Source organism: Pleurodeles waltl, chromosome 5 (assembly GCF_031143425.1).
Source record: "Pleurodeles waltl isolate 20211129_DDA chromosome 5, aPleWal1.hap1.20221129, whole genome shotgun sequence".
NCBI lineage: Eukaryota > Metazoa > Chordata > Amphibia > Caudata > Salamandridae > Pleurodeles > Pleurodeles waltl.
The window spans coordinates 415,605,937-415,627,122 of NC_090444.1; the positions used below are offsets into that span (position 1 = coordinate 415,605,937).

Genomic DNA, 21,186 nt, shown 5'->3' on the forward strand with positions numbered 1-21,186 from the left:
CTGTGTGATCCTATGCAATTTTTCATTCCACTTTCCCTCCATTCTCACATATAAAAGAACTAGAAACACAGGACTTCAGGATGAGTGGTGTATGAAACTTTCTCCTGTGTCTGATTTAATAAACAATATAGTTGTTCATGTATTACACAAAACCAGGCCATTCAAATGGCCACATAACCACTGACTTGCCTCTTAGTTCACTATGGCAGTGTTTCCAGGGTAGGGAAAGAATGAATGTTTCTAGATTCATGTTGTAAAGAAATCACTTTAAAAAAAAACCTTCTCAATTTTCCTTGTACTGATATAATCTGATTTACCAAGGTGAAACAGTTCTGCAAGTTAATAAAATACACTTTTTCAACTCTGAAGAGACTTATCATATTTTTACCCTTTTGCTGCAAAATTAAAGTGTTCCCAAAGTTAAGGGGTGCAGGACACCCTAGTTACATCCTTTTTTAACTGCAATTAACCTGTAAGTAAACGCCTGTTTAGTTAACATTTTTTTAAGTTAATGCTCAGTCTGATAAAAAGCAGCTCAGTGCTGCTACTGACCAGGGGGCCGCATGCAAAGGCCTGAAGGGCCGCATGCGGCCCCCGGGCCGTACTTTGAGTATCACGGTGTTAAAGCTTAGTTTACATCGGGAGTGAGGGGTCTCTGTGCTCATAGCTACACTTGGATGATGTATTTAAGCCGGTGATTCCTGCAGACCACGAGTGCGGTTTGAGACAGGAGGGTCACGGAGTTGTGAGGAGGGGGTCATCACTAGGTGAGTTAACTGCCCCAGTGGCAGTCTCATATATGCTCCGGTTCTTACGGAAAAAAAGCCTTTTCTCCGACCTGAAATTATTTCTCAGGCCACCTTTGTTTTATTTTGCTGGTGGTTTCAAAATTTTTTGATGGCCTGATTTGTTCCATGGCCCTACTCATAGTTAGCACCAAAATGAAACAAGCATTGGCAATGTCAGTGGGTCTGCCTTTAAATGAATGGGTAATGTGTACCATTAGAAGTAAATAACATATGTATTTGTGTGGAAGCAACAAACTGTTGAATAATATTGGTGTAGGTTCAAAGGTCAGGTGCAAAATTCAAGCCAGGCCTCAAAATTGATGACTGCCTTCCTCACATCTATGCTGGAGCCTGAGAAAGCCACACACTATAAATTATCTAGTTATCAAAGACACTTTTATAGCTTTACAATCTCTTGCTTGTGGCCTTGAATGTTCAACCTCAGGCAGCTGGATAAACAGACAAAATAATTACAGCTATGTGGAGAGAAAGCATTTTTGTGGAAGCACACAACTTCTCCCCAATCAAAACATGTTCTCTTGGCTTTCAACATGTGGGCATAGCCAAAGCCCCTCTCTAGTGGTACTCACGTAATTGTCTAGTGATGGCTGTGCTGTCAAGCCAGACCATAAAAATCAGGTACAAAAGGTTTACGCATCTGGTTTTTCTCACAATATACATTAGGTTATGGAAGGCCATTGGAATGATTTAGCAATTTTGGAGCAAATTATACATTGGAGTTAGCTAAACTTTCAGCAAGAAAAGGCTAATTATGTGAACAAATCACCATATATAGACTCTGCGTTAGTTCACTCTTTTGCCATTTTTAAAATAACACTGTCTGGGCAGAGGCTGCCTGTCGCTATTATCAGTTTAACTACTAAATACAGAAAGTAGCAAAAGAAAGGTGACCTGTCAGAAATGTGTGTGTGTTTTTATTAACCCTTGATCTGCATGAGATACAGTGGCAGCCACCACCTAACGCAAGTGGAGGGAAGGGAAGGGGGATGGAGATGAGGTGAAAATACATTTTTAAAAACACATTTACCTCGCATCCGTCCCTGCCGCCTCGCTCGTCGCTCCTCTTCTGTTGTCCCAACATTCACTGCTGGGACACCAGCACACATTCCCCAGCAATCCTGGTGCTACTTTCATGCTAAACGAAGCATGAAGCAGCACCATGATTGGTATGAGTGGCTCAGACTACCCCTCAGACACAGCCCTGGGATCTGTACAGTTTCTCCAGCCTGGCTGCTAGACACAGACGGGCTGGAGAAACCTAAGTGTGCATGTGTGTTTGGCTGGCATCAGACAGCCGGCCAAACACACATGCACACTTAGGTTCCCTCTCCCCTCCTCTCTCCTGTGGCCTACCCTCCCCCTGCATCGCTGGCTGTGCCAGAAGCAGAAAAAAAATAATAATAGCATTTTAAGTTTATGTTTCTGGCTCAGCTAGTGAGGTGACACTCCTTTGCTATAAAGCAGGAGCTGCTCCTGATCAGATATAAATAACTTGTTTGCTAGAATCTGCATCTTATGAAGAAGAGGATGAATTGAGTGACAGGCAGGTGTGTGGCAAATTCATGATTATGTTTTAAACACTAAGGGTGCAAAATCATAAAATTCCAGTGACCCTACAGCTTCTTGCAGAGAGGCACATTCTGGACAGTAATGGCAAAATTCAGGACAAACGTCAATTTTATACCCCACCAGAGTAGTCCAATCACTTATATGAATGTAAATAAGTAGACAGCCAGTAAACACCAAAGTCGGTTTAAGTTAAGTATGATACAAAGCAGTACATAGCAAACATTAATGTGTAACAAGATGTACGAAAATGCCACTGTTTGGCATGGTCACCCCCCCACTTTTTGCCTAGTGTTGATGCCAGCTTTGATTGGAAGTGTGCTGGGACCCTGCTAACCAGGCCCCAGAACCAGTGTTCTTTCCCTAAAACTGTACCTTTGTTTCCACAATTGGCACAGCCCTGGCACACAGTTAAGTCCCTTGTAAAAGGTAGCCCTAGTACCAAGGGACGTGTGGCCAGGGAAGGTCCCTAAGGGCTGCAGCATGTATTATGCCACCCTAAGGGACCCCTAACTCAGTACATGCACACTGCCTTGCAGCTTGTATGTGCTAGTGGGGAGAAAAGACAAAGTCGACATGGCACTCCCCTCAGAGTGCAATGCCCACCAAACACTACCTGTGGCATAGGTAAGTCACCCCTCTAGCAGGCTTTACAGCCCTAAGGCAGGGTGCACTATACCACAGGTGAGGGCATAGCTACATGAGCACTATACCCCTACAATGTCTAAGTCAATTCTTAGACATTATAAGTGCAGGGTAGCCATATTGAGAATATGGTGTGGGAGTTTGTCATTACGAACTCCACAGCACCATAATGGCTACACTGAATACTGGGAAGTTTGGTATCAAACTTCTCAGCACAATAAGCCCACACTGATGACAGTGTGGGATTTATTGAAAAATGCACACGTAGGGCATCTTAGAGATGCTCCCTGTATTTTAGCCCCACTGCTATTGTAAGGCTGACCGGTCTATGCCAGCCTGCCACTTCAGACAAGTTTCTGACCACATGGGGTGAGTGCCTTTGTGCACTCTGTGGTCGGAAACAAATCCTGTCCTAGGTGGAGGTGCTTCACACCTCCCCCTGCAGGAACTTTAACACCTGACGGTGAGCCTTAAAGGCTCAAGCCTAGTGTTAGAGTGCCCCAGGGCACTCCAGCCAGTGAAGATGCCCGCCCCGCGGACAAGCCCCCACTTTTGGAGGCAAGTCCAGAGGGATAATGAGAAAAGCAAGGAGGAGTCACTCCCTCAGCCAGTACCACCTCTAAGGTGTCCAGAGCTGAAGTGACTCCCTCCTTGAGAAATCCTCCATCTCACTTTGGAGGATTAGGACCAATAGGGATAGGGATGTGTTCCCCTCCCCACAGGGAGTGGGCACCAGGAGGGTGTAGCCACCCTCAGGGACAGTAGCCATTGGCTGCTGCCCCCTGACACTAACACACCCCTAACTTTAGTATTTAGGGCCGACCCTGAACCCAGCTCTTCAGATTCCTGATGACCTCAATAAAGAAGAAGGACTGCTGAGCTGAAAACCCCGCAGAGAGGAGAAGGAGACAACAACCGACTCGGCCCCAGCCCTACCGTCCCATCTCCTGCTTCAAAAAGCTACAAAAGAAGAAGCAACACATTCTGCAGGGCCAGAGACCCCTGAAAAGCCTCCAGGGGACTGCCTGCATCACAGAGGACTAAGAAATTCCCGAAGACAGGGGGCCTGCCCAACAAGAAGACCAACAAACCATCTTTAAAGGGACTCCCACCTCTCTCCGGAAGCGTGAGTCCCAACTACTCTGCACCCGATGGCCCCGGCCCGTGTCCGGAGAAACCAACAGCCAGAGGTGATCCCCAGGCACTTCTGACTACGTGTCCACACTGGGCTGACCTCTCCAATCCCCCACGACGACACCTGCAAAATGGAATCCCAAGGACCCCCTGACTGCGACTTCCAGGGACGAAGATATCCGTCACCTGGAGAAGCAATGTACCCGCAGCCCCCAGGCCCGATAGAACCCGACCACCGGTGCTGCAACGACCAACAGGTGGCCCTCACCCTTGCCCAGTCAGTGGCTTGCCCGAGAAGCCCCCCTGTGCCCTGCCTGCAGCACCTAAGTGACCCCCGAGTCCCTCCATAGAGTTCTATTGAGAACCCGATGCCCTGTTTGCACACTGCACCCGCCCGCCCCTGTGCTGCGGAGGGTGTGGTGTTTGTGCCTACTTGGGGCCCCTTCCGTGCTCCTTCAAACCCCCCTGGTCTGCCCTCTGACAACGCAGGTACTTATCTGCAAGCAGACCGGAACCGCAGTACCCCCGTCTCCATAGGGGCCCATGTTATTTTTGGCTCATGTTTGATCTCTGCGCCTAACCATCCCTGTGTCGCTGGTGCTGGGTGTTTGGGGTTATCTTGAACCCCCAAGAGTGGTCTACCTATGCCCTGGAGTTTGAATTTGTAGGTTTGTTACTTACCTCAAAACCTACTTTACTTACCTCCTCCAGGAACTGTTGAAAATTGCAGTGTCCACTTTTAAAATAGCTTTTTGCCATTTTAAAGTAAACTATGTACATTGTTGACTCCATTCAAGGTTCTAAGTATTACTATGCAAAGTACCTTTCATTTAATGTACTTACCTGCTAAGTTAATCTTGTGGTTCTAGAGATAAATCAACAAAAGAATATGTTTCTACATAAAAACCTATTGGTCTGGAGTTAAGTCATTGAGTGTGTGTTTTCACTTATTGCTTGTGTGTGTACAACAAATGCTGAACACTACCCTCTGATAAGCCTAACTGATCAACCACACTACCACAAATAGAGCATTAGTATTATCCATTATTGCCTCTGTCAAGCCTCTTGGGGAACCCTCTGGACTCGGTGCACACTATATCTCATTTTGATGTAGTATAAACAGAGCCAGCTCCCTACACAAGCCTTATGTAAACATTGAAAAAGTAGCCGATGTATACACAATAAGCAATATATGACAGCTGATATATGGGACATTTGACATGTGATTATGGCCCATTACCACAAATGATAGTGCCAGAAGCAGTGCTCTATTGATAAATGTGAACTTCCATCTCATAGGCAGTAGTACTACTATTACTAAGGACAGAGAGGGAGAGAAATGTAGTGTAAGTGGTTAGAGCAATTTATGAGGGAACTAGTGGGTGTCTGTGTCTGTGTGTTGTTGTGTGCATGTGTGTGCACAGTGTATTCATTTTGATTGTTTCTGATCAAATTTAATGGAGGGCTCCAACCAACCTCCCCTCAGGGATATTTACTCTACCCTGACAGTACCAGTCCAGAAAGGAGATGGTCCTAGGTGGTAACTTCACGGTCTTGTATGAGAAGAAACACCAGATTGCAGCATGATAAAACGGAACAAGTATTGGCAAAGTCATTCAGTTCGATGCTTGGATTTGAGTGCTGAAAAAAGGAATAAAAAATAAAATACATTGCAGCAAAACAAAACAAAAAAATAGGATTGCTTTGCATTTACAATGCATGGATAATACAAATTATTAAATGTGTAATGATAGTGCATGCATTTCAGTTGTACAGTATTCCCTCATGCATTCCAGTAAAAGAGGTAGGACACACCGAAACAGCCATTAAAAAGAAGCTGAGGATACAATTCTCTGATGGGTAGATCAAAGATAAAATTGGCAATTTCTCAGCCAGTGGGTGATGGCTATAGATGCTTATAGCTTCACGAGATTGAATCAAAGGCCTTTAGAATAAGTATAGAATATAATATCTTCACTATAAACAATGCCACACTTGTACTCTTTGATGTGCTAAAAGGTGAGCTACTTGTCACAGCAAACCATTACTCACTGTGCAATGTACACCCCCCCAGAAGCATGGTGCCCCATCACACAGGGCACTACTACTCATTGAGCAGTGCACCACCACACTCAGCACATTAATTTATAATATGAAGCACACTGCACCACTACAATCAGAACAGTACACCATCTCCTGAACTAAAGTACACTATTACTCACTGAGTAATGCACCCTCATCAATGGCATAGTGTACTAATTACTCTCAGCGCAGTTAACCCCAAAAAGCTGCACACTCCACCATGAGACTCAAAACAAGGACCTGTTCAGAGGGACAGTGCACCACACACCAAGCCACTCTGTGCCATTAAACACAGCAAAGCACCTCTTTGCACTCTGCCTGTCTCCAGTTTTTGAAGCAACTCTTCAGGTGACACATTTGAAAAGCAGTTTATCCTTTCTTACCTCTATGCCCTCAAGTACAGATCCTCATTATGTACCTATTTTTCACTTTTGCAGATCGCTAAAGCTCCTCATGGATTTTTCCTGGAAATATGTTTTTGTAAAAAAAAAAGTCACATAACTAAGAGCAGCCATCACTAGCTGTGGTGGACAACTCTCCAATTTCAGGGAAAACTGTATCATATACACGCCTGGAGAGGTCACCATTATCATCACAGTCATTATCAGCACTGGTTATAATGAGCTCATAACCCTTGGACATCCAGGTATGTTTGAGGAGTTTTGCCTCCTCAAGTAGGATACTAAAGTCTCGGTCTGTTCACCAAGTGTGCAAGTGCCGAACCGTTGATGATCAGTGCTTAATTTGTGAATAAAATAGTGCCGGTGCCCGAAGCTCTACTCAGAAGTCGGCAGCAGGTGCAGTTAAACATTGACATGCCAAACATCAAGGCTGGCAGTGTTAAATACACTACCACACACTCTCTGCCTCTTTTTATCGCTCTGGCTGGTTCCTTCTTTCGCCCTTTAAGACAGATTTGTTATATTTATTTTTTTCCGTCTTTCCGATGTCTGCTTTTCCCTCTCATGCACTCGGAAAATATCTGAGGCAGCAATAGGTGCCAGCCCCCCAAAATAAGTGCTGGTGCCCCCACCAGCAACCACTGGCTAAAATTAAGCACTATGGATGATACTGCGCAATACAATCAGCCCTGTAAAACGAATCCTCTACAAAACCATCAGTCGGTCCATGTCATGAAAAAGGTATAAGATATGCTCTCTCCTCACATTTCCAGCCACATCATTTTTAGGCACCGGTACCTTCTTCAAATTAGATTTTGAGGTCATGAAAGCTTATCTCGATTTCAGAGAAATGTGCTATTGCCCACCTCGAGAGTGGTCTCAGCAGAGAGGCCAGCAATTGAAAAGATACAGTGAGTGAAAAAGTAGCACATCATGGCAAACTGGCAGCACAACACTGGTAGTGCTTGTGAAGGGCAGGGATGATCTGGGCTGAGTCAGGTCAACAGTCCACTGGTCTAGTCATGGTAGGCTTAGGTAAGTTTGGGCCCATTCCTGTCAGCACTCTGTTTTTTCAATTGGTTCTTCAAAACAACAGAGGTAAAAAACAACTCCGTCACATCCCAGGAAAAGTGCATGCTAGCTAGTCAAACACGGACTCAGATGTCCTAAAGTTAAGCCCAAGCATGCACTTACAGGGCCCATGAGCAAGAAGTGTGTTGTCTGGAGAGCACTAATGTTGGCTGGATGATTCATAAATCAATACTAGGTTAGTTTAAACACTGTGGGCGGGGTTTGGATGACGTATTCATTCACATGACTGGCTGACATAAAGCTGCATTAAAATTACACACAATTGACAGCTGTTATAGCAACAATTACAAACAATTGACATTTCTCTGAAATAATGGACAGTCTGTGTAAATAGCAAACAAATGAAGATTCAAATTTACATATCATTGTGAAGGCCAGTGTGCCCACCTCTAAATTGTGTTGCATTAAGCAAGCAGAGGTGAGCGAGCCACTGAAAACTTGAGCCAATTTAATATGTAATGTTTGTGTCTATTTAACAGAGCTTACTTATGTATCTTCTCACAGAATTAAAGGCAGTGCATTAAGCGTTTTTGTAAACTGGGAGTGAGCGATACCCATTAAGTAGCTGAAACCCGGGATTAATATTGGCTTCCCTGCTTGACCAAATTGTGTGATCCTAGGCAATTACCTTATTTCACTGGGCCTCCTTTTCTATTAGTACCATATTTGAGAGCATCATGGCATTCATCAGTTCATGATGTATGCTATATAAAAACTGTTATAATGAAAAAAGATCAATGGTTCTTTAGAATCACGCTTTATTTTCATCTCCACTTCTCCTCATCAGCTCTTCACATCTCCTCTTCTCTCAGCTCTCTCTCCCAACATTCTATTGTGAACTCCTCTACCTAACAGTCAGAACATTCCATTCTAAAGGGAAGGTGGGGGGGGAACGTACCACTTATATTTAAATATGTCATAACCTCTAATCTAACAAAATCTGCCTACATGTAATTACATGTTGCTACCTTAAAATATTACAACTAAATTACAACACATCTTCCCTTCCACACACAATATATACAAAGTGATCAAAAATATATACATTCAATAATAATTTGACATACCTACATTGATGTCTTAAATATATACATTCAATAGATAATTGGACATACACTACATCGATGTTTTAAAAGAAGTTCTATTGGTACTCTCTGTACCGACGTCACGTCTCTGCTGAATCACCTCACTCTCGCCATTCTCCATGGAATTTCCTTCACTCCTCACGAGGGCTGATGGCTGTTGGACAATCCTGTCCATACTCCAACACTGACCATTTGTTAACGTAACCACATTGTTTTTCACTTTGGCAATATCAAAAGGACCGGAAAATTTAGTGCCTCGCATATTCGGACAAAAACCCCTTACAGGATTTTTAACATAAACCTTATCCCCCACTTTCCACTGTTGTTGTTTAGTACCATGTTTAGTATTGTATCTTTTTTTGTAATTGTTTTGATGATTTTCTCTTCTAATTCTGAATTGTGGAGTTATGGCATCACTTTTTCCTCCTCCACCTAACCATGAAGGGAAGAATTTGGTACTTGGTTTCCTGCCCTTTAGAGCAGAAAATGGAGAAATTTTTGTAACTGAATTTGGAGTAGAATGGTACGCCCATAACATGTCTCGAATAGCATTTTCAATGATTATTTGGTTTACACTAGCTAACTGGATGCACTCTTTAATCATGCGGTTGGTCCTTTCGACTAAACCGTTTGCCCTGGGACAATATAGCGCTGTAGTGAGGTGGTGTATGTTTAAAGAGTTAAGAAAATCTTTCATTTTTGATGAAGTTAATTGAACTCCATTGTCAGTGATCAAGGTGGCGGGTATTCCTTCCATAGCAAAAGCATCTTTAAGGAAATTTATAACTGATTCAGTGGTGATTTGGCTTACCATTTTTACATTAATCCAATGCGAGTAATAATCAATCAGTACTAAAGCAAAACGTTTTGCAACACCTTTCATGTTGATAGGCCCTATGATGTCTAATGCCAATTTTGTCCAAGGCTTGTCTGGTACAGCCACAGGATATATAGGAGTTTTACGAATAATTTTAGTTTTGTCACTGCACGCACATTTAATGCAATTTTTAACTTCATTTTCTATCATAGAGTCCATATTAGGAAACCAATATCTTTCTCTAACACGAGCTTTTGTGAGGCTCCTGCCTAAATGACCTTCATGAGCCAGATTGATAATTTTGTGTATCAATCCTGCCGGTGGTATTATCTTATCATTTCTTAAAACAAAATTTCCGTTTTCATTTATTTCATGTCTAACCTCCCAATAGTTTTTTAGTGTTTCGTCCAGAGCCCTCCTAAATTCCGGCCATCCCTCCTTCGCTAATGTTCTCAATAAGGATAGGGATTCATCCTTATGGTCAGCCAACTTCCATTCTTCTTCACTGATAGCCAGAGTACAAACAACCATTACTGGGTATTCCGGGGTCTCATAGTCTTCATTTATAGTCAACGGTACTCTAGATAGAAAATCCGCAGCACAATTATTATTACCCGGTAGGTACTCAATCTTAAAACAAAAGCTCTCCAGGCCTAAAATCCATCTAGCAATTCTAGGTGTACAGTTGTAGAAACTTTTTGTAGAGGAAACATAAACTAGTGGTTTGTGGTCTGTACGTAAAGTAAATTGTGTACCCCAAAGGAAGAATTTGAAATGTTTTATAGCCCAGAAACAGGCCAGAGCTTCTCTTTCAATTACTGAGTAATTGGATTCTGCCTTATTTAAAGCCCTAGAAGCAAATGCTACAATTCTCTCTTTACCATCAACCACTTGGGATAAAGTGGCTCCCAAACCTTTTTTGCTCGCGTCAGTAGTAAGTATAGTCTTCCTTTCATGATTGAAAGTACCCAGGAATGGTGCTGTTACAATGGCTTGTTTAATCCTTTGAAATGCAGATTCATGACATTCTATCCATTTGTAAGGTGTGTGGTTTTTTAGTAACTCTCTTAGGTCATATGATATCTCTGAGAATCCCTTGACATATTTTGTCATATACTCAGCAAGGCCTAGAAAAGATTTTAATTCTTCCTTGTTTTTTGGTGCCTCTGCCTTCCTAACAGCTTCCACTAGTGAAGTTTTAGGTTTGAACCCATCTTTAGAAATAGTGTGCCCTAAATAATCAACTGAATCTACTCTAATTTGACACTTATCCTTTCTCAATGTCAAACCCGCCATTTTTAGTTTACTAAGTACCTTTTTTAAGTTTGTATCATGTTCCTCTACATTTGCTCCATATATTAAAATGTCATCCTGAAAATATAGAGTCTTAGGGGTATCTTCCAAAACACGTTGCATGATTTTTTGAAATACGGCCGCAGCTGATGCAAGCCCGAATGGCATTCTATTGAACATATACGATCCTAGGGGTGTAGTGAAAGCTGTGAGCCATTTGGAATCTGGGTGAAGTTCAACCTGGTGGTATGCGCTGGAGAGATCCAGCACGGAAAAACATGCTGCCTCCCCCATGGTGCTTAATATTTCATGAATAACAGGAAGTGGATGTCTTTCCACCCAAATGTTTCTGTTCAAATCTCTCAAATCAATGCACACCCTAATGTCGTCACAATTATGTTTCTTGGCAATTACGATGGGAGATAACCATTCTGAACTCTCAATTGGTTGAATAATTCCTAGAGATTCTAGTCTCTTAAGTTCCTTTTTAAGAGGGTCTCTAAGTAAGTGTGGAATTTGTCTAGTTTTATGTACTATAGGTTTAGCCTTAGGTTTTAATTTAATTTTATGTTGGAAGCCTGCCAGTAGACCTAACTTTTCAGTAAAAATCTCAGGAAATTCCTGGAAAATCAACTTATTAGAGTTATTTTTGTCCATTAGCAGCACTTGTTCCGGATTATTAGGGTCCAGTTTGATTCCCAACTCCTTCTGATGCTGCCAACCCAGTAAACTGGATCCTTTTTCAACTACATAAACTTTCCCTACAGTGGTACGACCCTTAAATGATATTAAAGCCTTGAACATCCCTTTAAGAGGGATGGGGTCTTTGTTATAACCCTTGGGATTAATGTCTGGTTTTGACAATCTGGCGGACATTTCTTTACCAATACCTTTAAAATCCAGTTCATTTATGATTGTAAAGGGTGAACAAGAGTCAGCGAAAACTGTTACTGGACTGCCATCAAGGGAAATATTACTCTGAGGATATTGAAAAGAATGTTCCTGTTCCTTTTTAACCTGCAGTATTATCTTTTTAACTTCTTGAGAATCATCTACCTTTTTATGCTCATATTGTTTATCAAATTTAGACACCTCCCTACACACTCTGGCAAAATGGCCTTTTTTATTACATTTTCTACATATGGCTGTCCTGGCTTGACAAAAGGTAGAGTTCGCCAAATGAGTGCTGCTCCCACAGCGGTAACATTTTAATCCTGTTGTAGGATTAGTGGTTTTTATAGGTTGTTTACCTCCAGTTTTAATTTTCATAACTTTTTCTTCTTCTGCATTTACCTTAATCTCTGCAACTTGATCAGAAGAAGCAGAAGGAGATCTGATTTCTTGTAAACATAGCTGTGTGTGCTCAATGGATTTTGCTATTTCCACTGCTTCCTGCAGATCAGGTTGTTTTTGTAGTAATTTTTCCTGAATTTTTACATTACTAGTACAACGGACTATTTGGTCTCGAATTAGTGAGTCATTAAGATTCCCAAAGTTACATAATGTACTCAATCCCCATAGAGCAGCAACGTAATTAGTCACACTCTCTTGTTTGCCTTGGGAACGACAGAAAAATTTATGACGTTCTAAGACCACATTTACTCTGTCTACAAACTGTTTTTCCAATTTCATATATGTGGTGACATACTCATCCTGTACTTGTCCATCTGGAAAATCAGGTTCAGGTAACGTATCATAAATTTTTCTGCCGTGCGTCCCTAAATTGTGTAACAATATGTGTTGTTTCCTGAGTAGGTTGAATTTATCTCCACCAATGGCAATTAAATATGATTCAAAAATTTTGAACCATTCTTTCCATGGGATGTTAGGTTCTCCAGTTTCATTTAAAAATGGAATTGGCTGGGACATGCCCGCTGCAGCCATTTCTAAAGGATAGTGTGATTTAAATAGTTATGTATGTATAAAATATAGCAATTACTATATACTATCACGTGTATTCTCAAAGTGCAACTATAAACATTAAAAAGTTAGAAAATAAATATAGCAATCATCACATGTTATTAAATCTAAATAGTAACAGTTGAATGCATATTTATGAAGACATTAAAGAAAATGCACAGTCTAGTGTTGCAGCCGATTTAGAGGAAAAGCCCTGAGAACAGTAGGCCGATTTAGAGGAAAAGCCCTGAGAACAGTAGGCCGATTTAGAGGAAAAGACCTGAGAACAGTAAATTTCCCACAATGCCACAAGCAGGAAAGAGCTGTGCCTGTCAGCGTTACCACCAACAGGCTAATATCATTACCAATGCTTCTTAAACGTTCATGCTGTGCCTGTCAGCGTTACAACAATATGCAGGTCCAATTGCTGGAGTAAGACAATTCAGTGAAACTGCATTTGAAACCGAAGTACAGATGATCCTCAACCGTTTCAAAAACTCCACTAAAGCTGAGATAATTCGCAAAGTACAACCTCTTGTGGATTAAAAGTTAATGAGATATGCTCCTCATGTAATTGTGCGCGCTTCCACACAGTTAAATATAATAAGAATGTTCCGTTTCAGAGCTGCCTTTCATAAAATGTCATCAGAAAAAGACCCGTTTATTTTCTTGTGCATTCATTTTGCATTATTGTCAGTATAGACGATTAACTTGTGTTATTTTTGTTGAATAAACGGGATGATCCTTATGACTCCTAGGTTATCCAGTCATTTAATTAAGCATAACAGTACCTTAGGTAAATGGTGGTCACTTTGATGAGGATGCAGCACAAGGGGTAGAGATGAAAGTGCCCCCTTTCGCACTCCCATCCTCGTCGCCAGTGTTATAATGAAAAAAGATCAATGGTTCTTTAGAATCACGCTTTATTTTCATCTCCACTTCTCCTCATCAGCTCTTCACATCTCCTCTTCTCTCAGCTCTCTCTCCCAACATTCTATTGTGAACTCCTCTACCTAACAGTCAGAACATTCCATTCTAAAGGGAAGGTGGGGGGGGAACGTACCACTTATATTTAAATATGTCATAACCTCTAATCTAACAAAATCTGCCTACATGTAATTACATGTTGCTACCTTAAAATATTACAACTAAATTACAACAAAAACCTATTTTGCAAATGTTGTAATTGGCTTTAATATTACATCAACTATAATAACTGATGACACCTACTGAACTCACATGAGAACTGACTTTCTTCTTGGTTCACTAATAACATGATCATTAGAGCCAGAATGGGGTATGAGTATTTCCAAGTTCATGTTCAGGAATTATCACTTCTGATAAAATGTGTCCCTCCATGCAGTGATACTCTCTAATGCTTTAAAGTGAAGTGCTTATGCAATTAAAGAAATACAATTTTTTGAAGTTTGAAGACTCTTTATCATTCTTTTGCGTGATACTTGTGCATAACTTACATGCTAAATATGTTGATGGCTCAGCTCATGTCACGACTGTTAGAGGCAAACCAGACACCCTTAGCTCAGCTTTGGCTCAGCTCTCACTGACAAGTTGCTGACTCCAGTGTCGGATTGGTAAGATGGCCAGTCGGGCATTGGACGATGGGCCGATGCCTAAGGGTGACCTGTGGGCCATTTTTTTAGGGCCTCTGTTAACCAGCTCAAGGCATGAAATTTGCTTTAGTCATCCTCTGACAGGCGATCATCACTCTTCAGGATTTAATGGGTGAGGGAGGGTTTAGGCTAAGATGGCCTCGCTGGGGAGCCAGGTGTTGCCCTTGCCCTCGGACCATTCTCACTTCGGGCCCCCTGCAGGACAGCCATGCCCAGAAGCAGCCCATTTTTTCTCTGACCCCCAGCCTCGCTGGGCCATTACATTCAGGGCATTGCTGTATGCAGGGCCTCCCTGGAGGGGGCGGGCAGGTGATTTTGTGACCATTGGGTCATTTTCACTTCAGCCCTCTAGAGAAGCAGCAATGTGTTTTTCTTAACCCCTTCCCTGCCAGGAGATCACCCTGTGATTATGTTGGGCTTGAAGTAGGTGACTCTGGGACTCTGTGAGCTGATTTTGTGGCCTTTGGCCTCCACCCTTCTGTTGCTGGAGCACTAGCAGCTGTGTGCTTCACCTGACAACCCCCCCCTCCACCCCTGTCTCATTTCTCTATAACTTATTCCAGTGCAACTAAGCAAACAGTATTTCATTAAAGGATGCTGTCCATGAATGTGGGCCACTTTTTTGGGACTGACTGGGCCTAAATATGATCCCAATCCGACCCTGGCTGTCTCTGCACCTCTATGAGCAAGCACAGGCTCAAACTTTGATGAATGTAGGTAGTTATTTCCCAATTTGTACTGCATAGGTAATAAACAGGAACAGAAAAACCCTGATTTCATGTGTATACAGTATTTGTACCAGGATGTTTTTTGCACTTGCTATTACCAAAGAACTAGAAATTAGACTTTTTATAAGTTTAATAATGTCTGTAATCAGCCTGACCACTACTACCCTTATTACAAGACTGATTTCCAATCACCAATGTATGTGCTCAGGCCCCTAAAACATGTCAAAATGACACCTAATTGGCATATTTAACTTACCTATAAATCCCTAGTATATGTTACAAAGTGTACCCATGGCCTGTCAGTTAAATGTGACTAGTGGCCTATAGCACACATTGTGCCACTGTTATAGTGACAGTGGCAAATCTGGCCACAGGCCTACTACCGTAGCCTGTCTGTGAATTTTTACAACTGCAAAGTCAACCTGCCAAATAACCACTTTTGTCAGGCTTAAACCCTCCTTTTAAATATTAAGACCCCCCCCCACAAGTGGGACTCAATGCCAAATATGGCAGGAAGCATGGTATTTAAAAGGAGGACACATAAAGTTTTAACATAAAGCATGTTGTTACAGTGACAAGGCCCTAAAATCTACTTTTAGCAGTGGAAGGTTTTTAGCAGTTCCATAGGAAAGCACTGGGATACTTCAACCAAGTTAATAAAGTTATTTCCACCTGGAAACCAGCTCCCTTTACTTTGCAGGATTAGTGTCAAAGTTTTTGGCGCTAATCCTGCAAAGCGGCACAACAGCGTCAAAATGTTTGATGCTATTGTTCTAACATGTGCTGTGGTGCACCGTTTTGTAAATACAGTGCACACATGGTGTTGTGAGAGTGGCTCAGAGCAATGCAAGAAAAGTGGTGTATCAGGAGTGAAGCGACACTTTCTTGTAAATATGCCCCTCACTCTTTGTATCCAACAGGCGTTCCATTGCAGTGGGCCTGGCAAATTGCTTTGACCTGGTCTAGTGTGACCAGTTAGCCACAGTTATCACTTTCTGCTTTTTCTTGCTATTTTTATTTCAAATTTACAAATTCATATTGGATCATGAGTGGTAATGGAAAATAACTGATTTTCAATTGAACAAAGTTGTATTTATCACCTAAAGTTTTAACAAACGTTATTGAGGTGTTGTACTTCCTCTTTTAATTATGTGTGTAAATATTATAACATATTTATTATGGCAAATGCTGAGAACAATAAATAAATGACTAAAATACACCTCCAGTTTCCCTTATTGAATTTTTGTTGTTTTTGTATCATTTTGTTCATTAAATTATTCTCTATTTTCGCAAACTGGAGAGGAAATTGTAATGTGTTGTTTTTGGCTTTTTATTTATTTTGGGACTTCTAAATGCTTTACACAGTTTCCTAAGTTAAGCCTCTGCTCTGTGCCACAGCTACCAGAGAGTGAGTTAATCTCTAAATCACTTAAACCTTTATTAGATCTCACAAGAATAGTGACATTATTACTTGCAGGTATTAGAGGTGAAATCTGGGGTTCTCTGTTGAATTGAGGAATTTCTGGGGGATCTAATCCAATTCTCTGCCACCCTCTCCCCTCCAACAGATTTCAGCAGCTGGAGCTAAATGAATGTAGTTGAAGTCAGATTTCCATAGCCTTTGTTATTATAGGTAGAATACTGGCCCAATCAAGAATCACATAGCCATTTATCGGGCCTTAGCAATATTCTCCTTATTCACTTTTCGGAATGCAGCCCCTAGAATAAGCCCCAGAAATACCACGCTTAGAGTTGCTGGTATCAAGGTATCGCCCTAGGGACAATGATTGACCCGCCCTTCTCCCATTTTCTGCTTTACGCTATTGTCTTCGAGTCCTTCGCGGCAGTTAGTGAAGCCTGTGGGCTAAGGTGTTGATTCTCTCAGCGGGATCGCCTCTATACAGGCACTATCCTCATCACTATACGCACTCATACGCCTGATATCTAATATGAGAGGCATACTACAGCGTGTGAAGTAACGTCCTCGACTGCTGTTCGGAGAAGTCTGTCTTTAATTATTTTCCGCTGTTTTCACATGTAACATGCCTCTCTGACGTTCACGCTGTTACAGCAGACGAAAGTCGGTGATGTTTTCTAACTTCCAATAAAGTTCACCGGGCGGTGGGAAGTTTGGAATTACTCACAGGGCAGATCCGTTATGCAGTGTCGGAGGTTTGTCCGCCCTCGCCCCACCGTGACGTCACTCCCGTGCAGTTATGGTCCTGTGCTGCCTGTGGACGGGGACCTCGGAGTGGGGAGGACCACTCTCTGCCAGACCCCCTTTCCTTCGCCCATGCCTCGCTGCTGCAGCGCTTCCTCCCTGCCCTTCCTCCCTCCGTTCCTGCAGGGAGGGCCGCGCTTTATAAACTTGGGCTCTCTGTCTGGACGCAGATTTGACTGTAGCGCCCGCACTGAGGTGGCACTAGTTCCCCGGATCCCTTCTCTGCTGGTGCCCTGCCCTGCCTCCCGTGGGATGCTGCTCGTCCGGCTCTGCCTGTTGCTGCTACTGGCATGCTCTTCGATGTCAGCCCCTTCAGAGCTGGCCCGGGGGCCGGCGCAATGCGTGGGGCAGAGCTGTTTCAGCCTCTTTTGGAGTCCCAAGCCCTTTAAAGCAGCTAAGCGCCTCTGCGAGGGGCTAGGGGTCGGTGGGCACCTCATGACAGTCCGGAGCACAGTGTCCGCCGAGATCATCGGCCTGCTGCTGAACACTGGTTCTGAGGAGCGCAAAGCAGGGGGGGAGCATGCACTGTGGATAGGGCTCCATCGGCCTTCCATCCCACCAGCCGGCTCCTGCCCCGACCTTTCAGGGCCTCTGCGTGGCTTCCACTGGGTCACCGGAGACTCCAACACAGACTACGCCAATTGGAAGGCCCCTGGACCCGGGGACAGCTGCTCACAGAGCTGCGTGACCGTGCAGAATGATCTGTCCTGGGAGGAAAGGCACTGCGAGAACCGGAGCCAGGGCTTCCTGTGCGAGTTCACCTACCCGGGCACATGTAATCCGCTGAGACTCGGCCCTGGGTTCACGGCGACCTACATGACCCCCTTCAAAGCGAATGGAAGCTACTTTACGGCGCTGCCCCCGGGCACGGTGGCCTCAATCTTCCCTTACGGGTTCGAGCTTCTTTGCCAAGGCGAGGGCAGCGCCAGCATGAGATGGGTTTCCCAGAGCCCAGGTCCCTGGCACTGCGAGGTGGAGAACGGAGGCTGCACCCACACCTGTCGAGAGGAGTCTGGCATTGCCACTTGCAACTGTCCTCAGGGTTTAGAGCTGGCTAAAGATGGACGGCAATGCGCTGACCCCTGCTCCAGCCATGGATGCGCCCAGCTCTGCTTTCCCAACACCACCGACAATAAGCTACAATGTATGTGCCGTGAAGGGTACGAGCTGGGCGCAGATGGCACCAGCTGCCACGACGTCGACGACTGCCAGGTGAACAAGAACATATGTGATCAGCGGTGCGAGAACACAGTGGGGGGCTTCCGCTGCCTCTGCCACCCGGGCTACGAAATGTCAGATAATAAGTGTGAGGACATAGATGAGTGCGACAGCCAGGTCTGTGAACAGGAGTGCATCAACCTGCCTGGCACTTACAGGTGTGAGTGTACCCCGGGGTACATCATAGACTCTCAAAATCCCGCAAAGTGCCAGATATTTTGCAACACCAGCGAGTGCACACCGGAGTGTGACCCCCACACAGAGGAGTTGTGCCGCTGCCCTCCGGGGTACATCAGTGATAAAAACAATACGGACGACCTACTTAGATGTGTGGATATTAACGAATGTTACTCTGGGTACTGTGATCAGGACTGTGACAACACCCACGGCTCCTACCGGTGCTCCTGTCGGCCCGGGTACACTTTGCAGGCCGATCTACTGACTTGTAAACTCGATGACGAAGATGAAGGGAGTTCTGAGGAAGCCACCACCCCTTCAGGAGCACCAGGGACGACACCACCTCCACCGGAGCCTCTTCACCTGGGCATCATGATTGGCATCGTAGTGGGCATCTTGTCTATTGTGTCCATCCTTATTGCCATCGTCTTCCACTGGTTCAGGAAGCACACCGCGCACGCAGTGACGGATTGCAAATGTAAACACACCGAGAAAGGCGTGGTGCTGCGGCAGGTGACCATGGGCGCCCCCTCGCACCAAAAACTTTAGAAGCTTGGTAGAAACCATGAGCGGGAAGAATAGAACGAACCGATTGCACACTCACGGGCTCTCACACCAAGGGTGAGCCACAAAGACAGTCTCATACCGACTTTGAGCCACAAGGTTAGCCTCCCAAGGAGTGTGAGCCACAAAGACCCGTGGCCTTCACCTTTTTCAGTTGTGAAATAAGCACAAACCTCTGGGTGCCGACCAGAAGTCACGTTACAAAATTCGAGGTGAATGGTCGGTATGACTAGTGCAGACACATTTACTTTTTAAGACAACTGCTAAAGTTTGTAAATTTTGTATTGGTTTCAAACAGTAGCGGCTAATGGTGAACATTTAATGGAGAATAGGCGACACTAGCAAATATTGAATCAAGTTCTGAAGTACTAGGTATTCCTCAGATGGCATTGCTTCTTTAATACCTCATTCTTCGAGAACGTTTTTTTGCTAAGGGCCTGTCAGTCTCCAGGAATAATGCAAAAATCAAGGTGGCGGAATGATTTTAATCTTTTTATTTCTCTATGAAAGGTAAAGTGTGAGGTTGGGGACATTTTGACGTTTGGACAGTTTATTACTTTCGCATTATTGCAGTCATGTCCTTGTACCCCCACATTCGCTCTAGTCTGTGTCTGTTTAAATGTGCTGTAAAGCACCATGTGTAAATCTAGGATGCGTGGAATTTGCTCCAGGACGAAGCTTTGCGAACTGAACCATACGATTAATTGTTTTCGTTTCTTGGTGCGTCTGCTCCTGTGATTTGGCCCTTTTCACAATACCCTCTCAGTAGAAAAGACTCTATGGCGATCCATGTGCACTGCCTTTGGTGCACTGTGGTCCGTAAGCGCTGATTGATGGGACCTGAAAGCAGATGGCTGCCACTCATTCAAATCACAGAGCCACCCCTCTTAATCTGTAGGTACATGTATTAAACAGATCGCCATGTTTGGGCCCATATTGCTTCAGCATCTAGTGTAAACTAAGACCAGCATTCTTCAGTTTTGGAAATAGGAAATTATGTCGTGTTTGCTACCAATTGACCAATGATGTGTTTCCACATTGTAAAGTTGACCGAATTGTGAATAGTTATTTATTGCCTTGTAAAATAAATGTATAAATGTATGCGATGTGAAATGTGCACTTGTAAAAGTACATCAAAGGTTCTTCATTTAGTTTTGGAAGCCACGGGCCATTTTGTGTCTGCACCAGTGCTTAATTTGTAAATTAAGAGGTGCCGGTGCTCAAAGCCCTTCTCTTAAACACGGGGCTGCTGTAATTAAATCTGCCAGCACTGAATACTGAGGCAGCGTAATTCTGAAGCCATCCCGGGCCTCTTCAATCCATTTACGGCCACCCCTGCCCCTTCAGCTCATCCTGCAACTTTCTACTTTCTCCCTTTATGACGCTTTTTAGTTTTTCCTTCTTCCGTCTTTCACATATGTGTCTTGTGCTCGCAGCAAATGCTTGAGGCATAAGAATAAGCCCCGCCCTCACAAATAAGTGCCGGTGCTCAGCACCGGAAACAACAAGCACAAATTAAGCACTGGTCTGCATATATATATATTTTTAAAAACTGTATGGAGTATTAATGAAACCTAAGACTTAAAACGAGAGGTGCCTCCAGCTTCGGGAAGCTGCCACTCGTAATAACCCAATCACAGGATAAACATAGATATTTAATTTTTTTCTCTTTGTACCATGCATGGTCCTCTTACTCTGTCATAACATATTGAGTATTACAATCTGAACTTGTTCTTCAGTATAGTGCATCCGCAAATTACTTTACTATATATCATTCTGAAAATAATTAAGCCTCTTTCAAGAAAACTTCTTTTAATACAGTGT

The 21,186-nt window shown here is 43.5% G+C and overlaps 1 protein-coding gene across 1 annotated transcript; it reads left to right on the forward strand.

Moving 5' to 3' along the window:
* The first annotated feature begins 17,255 nt into the window (after positions 1-17,255).
* On the forward strand, positions 17,256-20,463 carry THBD (thrombomodulin). Its single transcript, XM_069234176.1, has one exon. The coding sequence runs from the start codon at positions 17,341-17,343 to the stop codon at positions 19,345-19,347; it is 2,007 nt and encodes a 668-aa protein (XP_069090277.1). The 5' UTR covers positions 17,256-17,340; the 3' UTR covers positions 19,348-20,463.
* Positions 20,464-21,186: the final 723 nt, after the last annotated feature.

What these genes read in the sequence shown, in the direction of transcription:
- THBD (XM_069234176.1), top strand. Translation starts at nt 17,341, where the DNA reads ATGCAGTGTCGGAGGTTTGTCCGCCCTCGCCCCACCGTGACGTCACTC.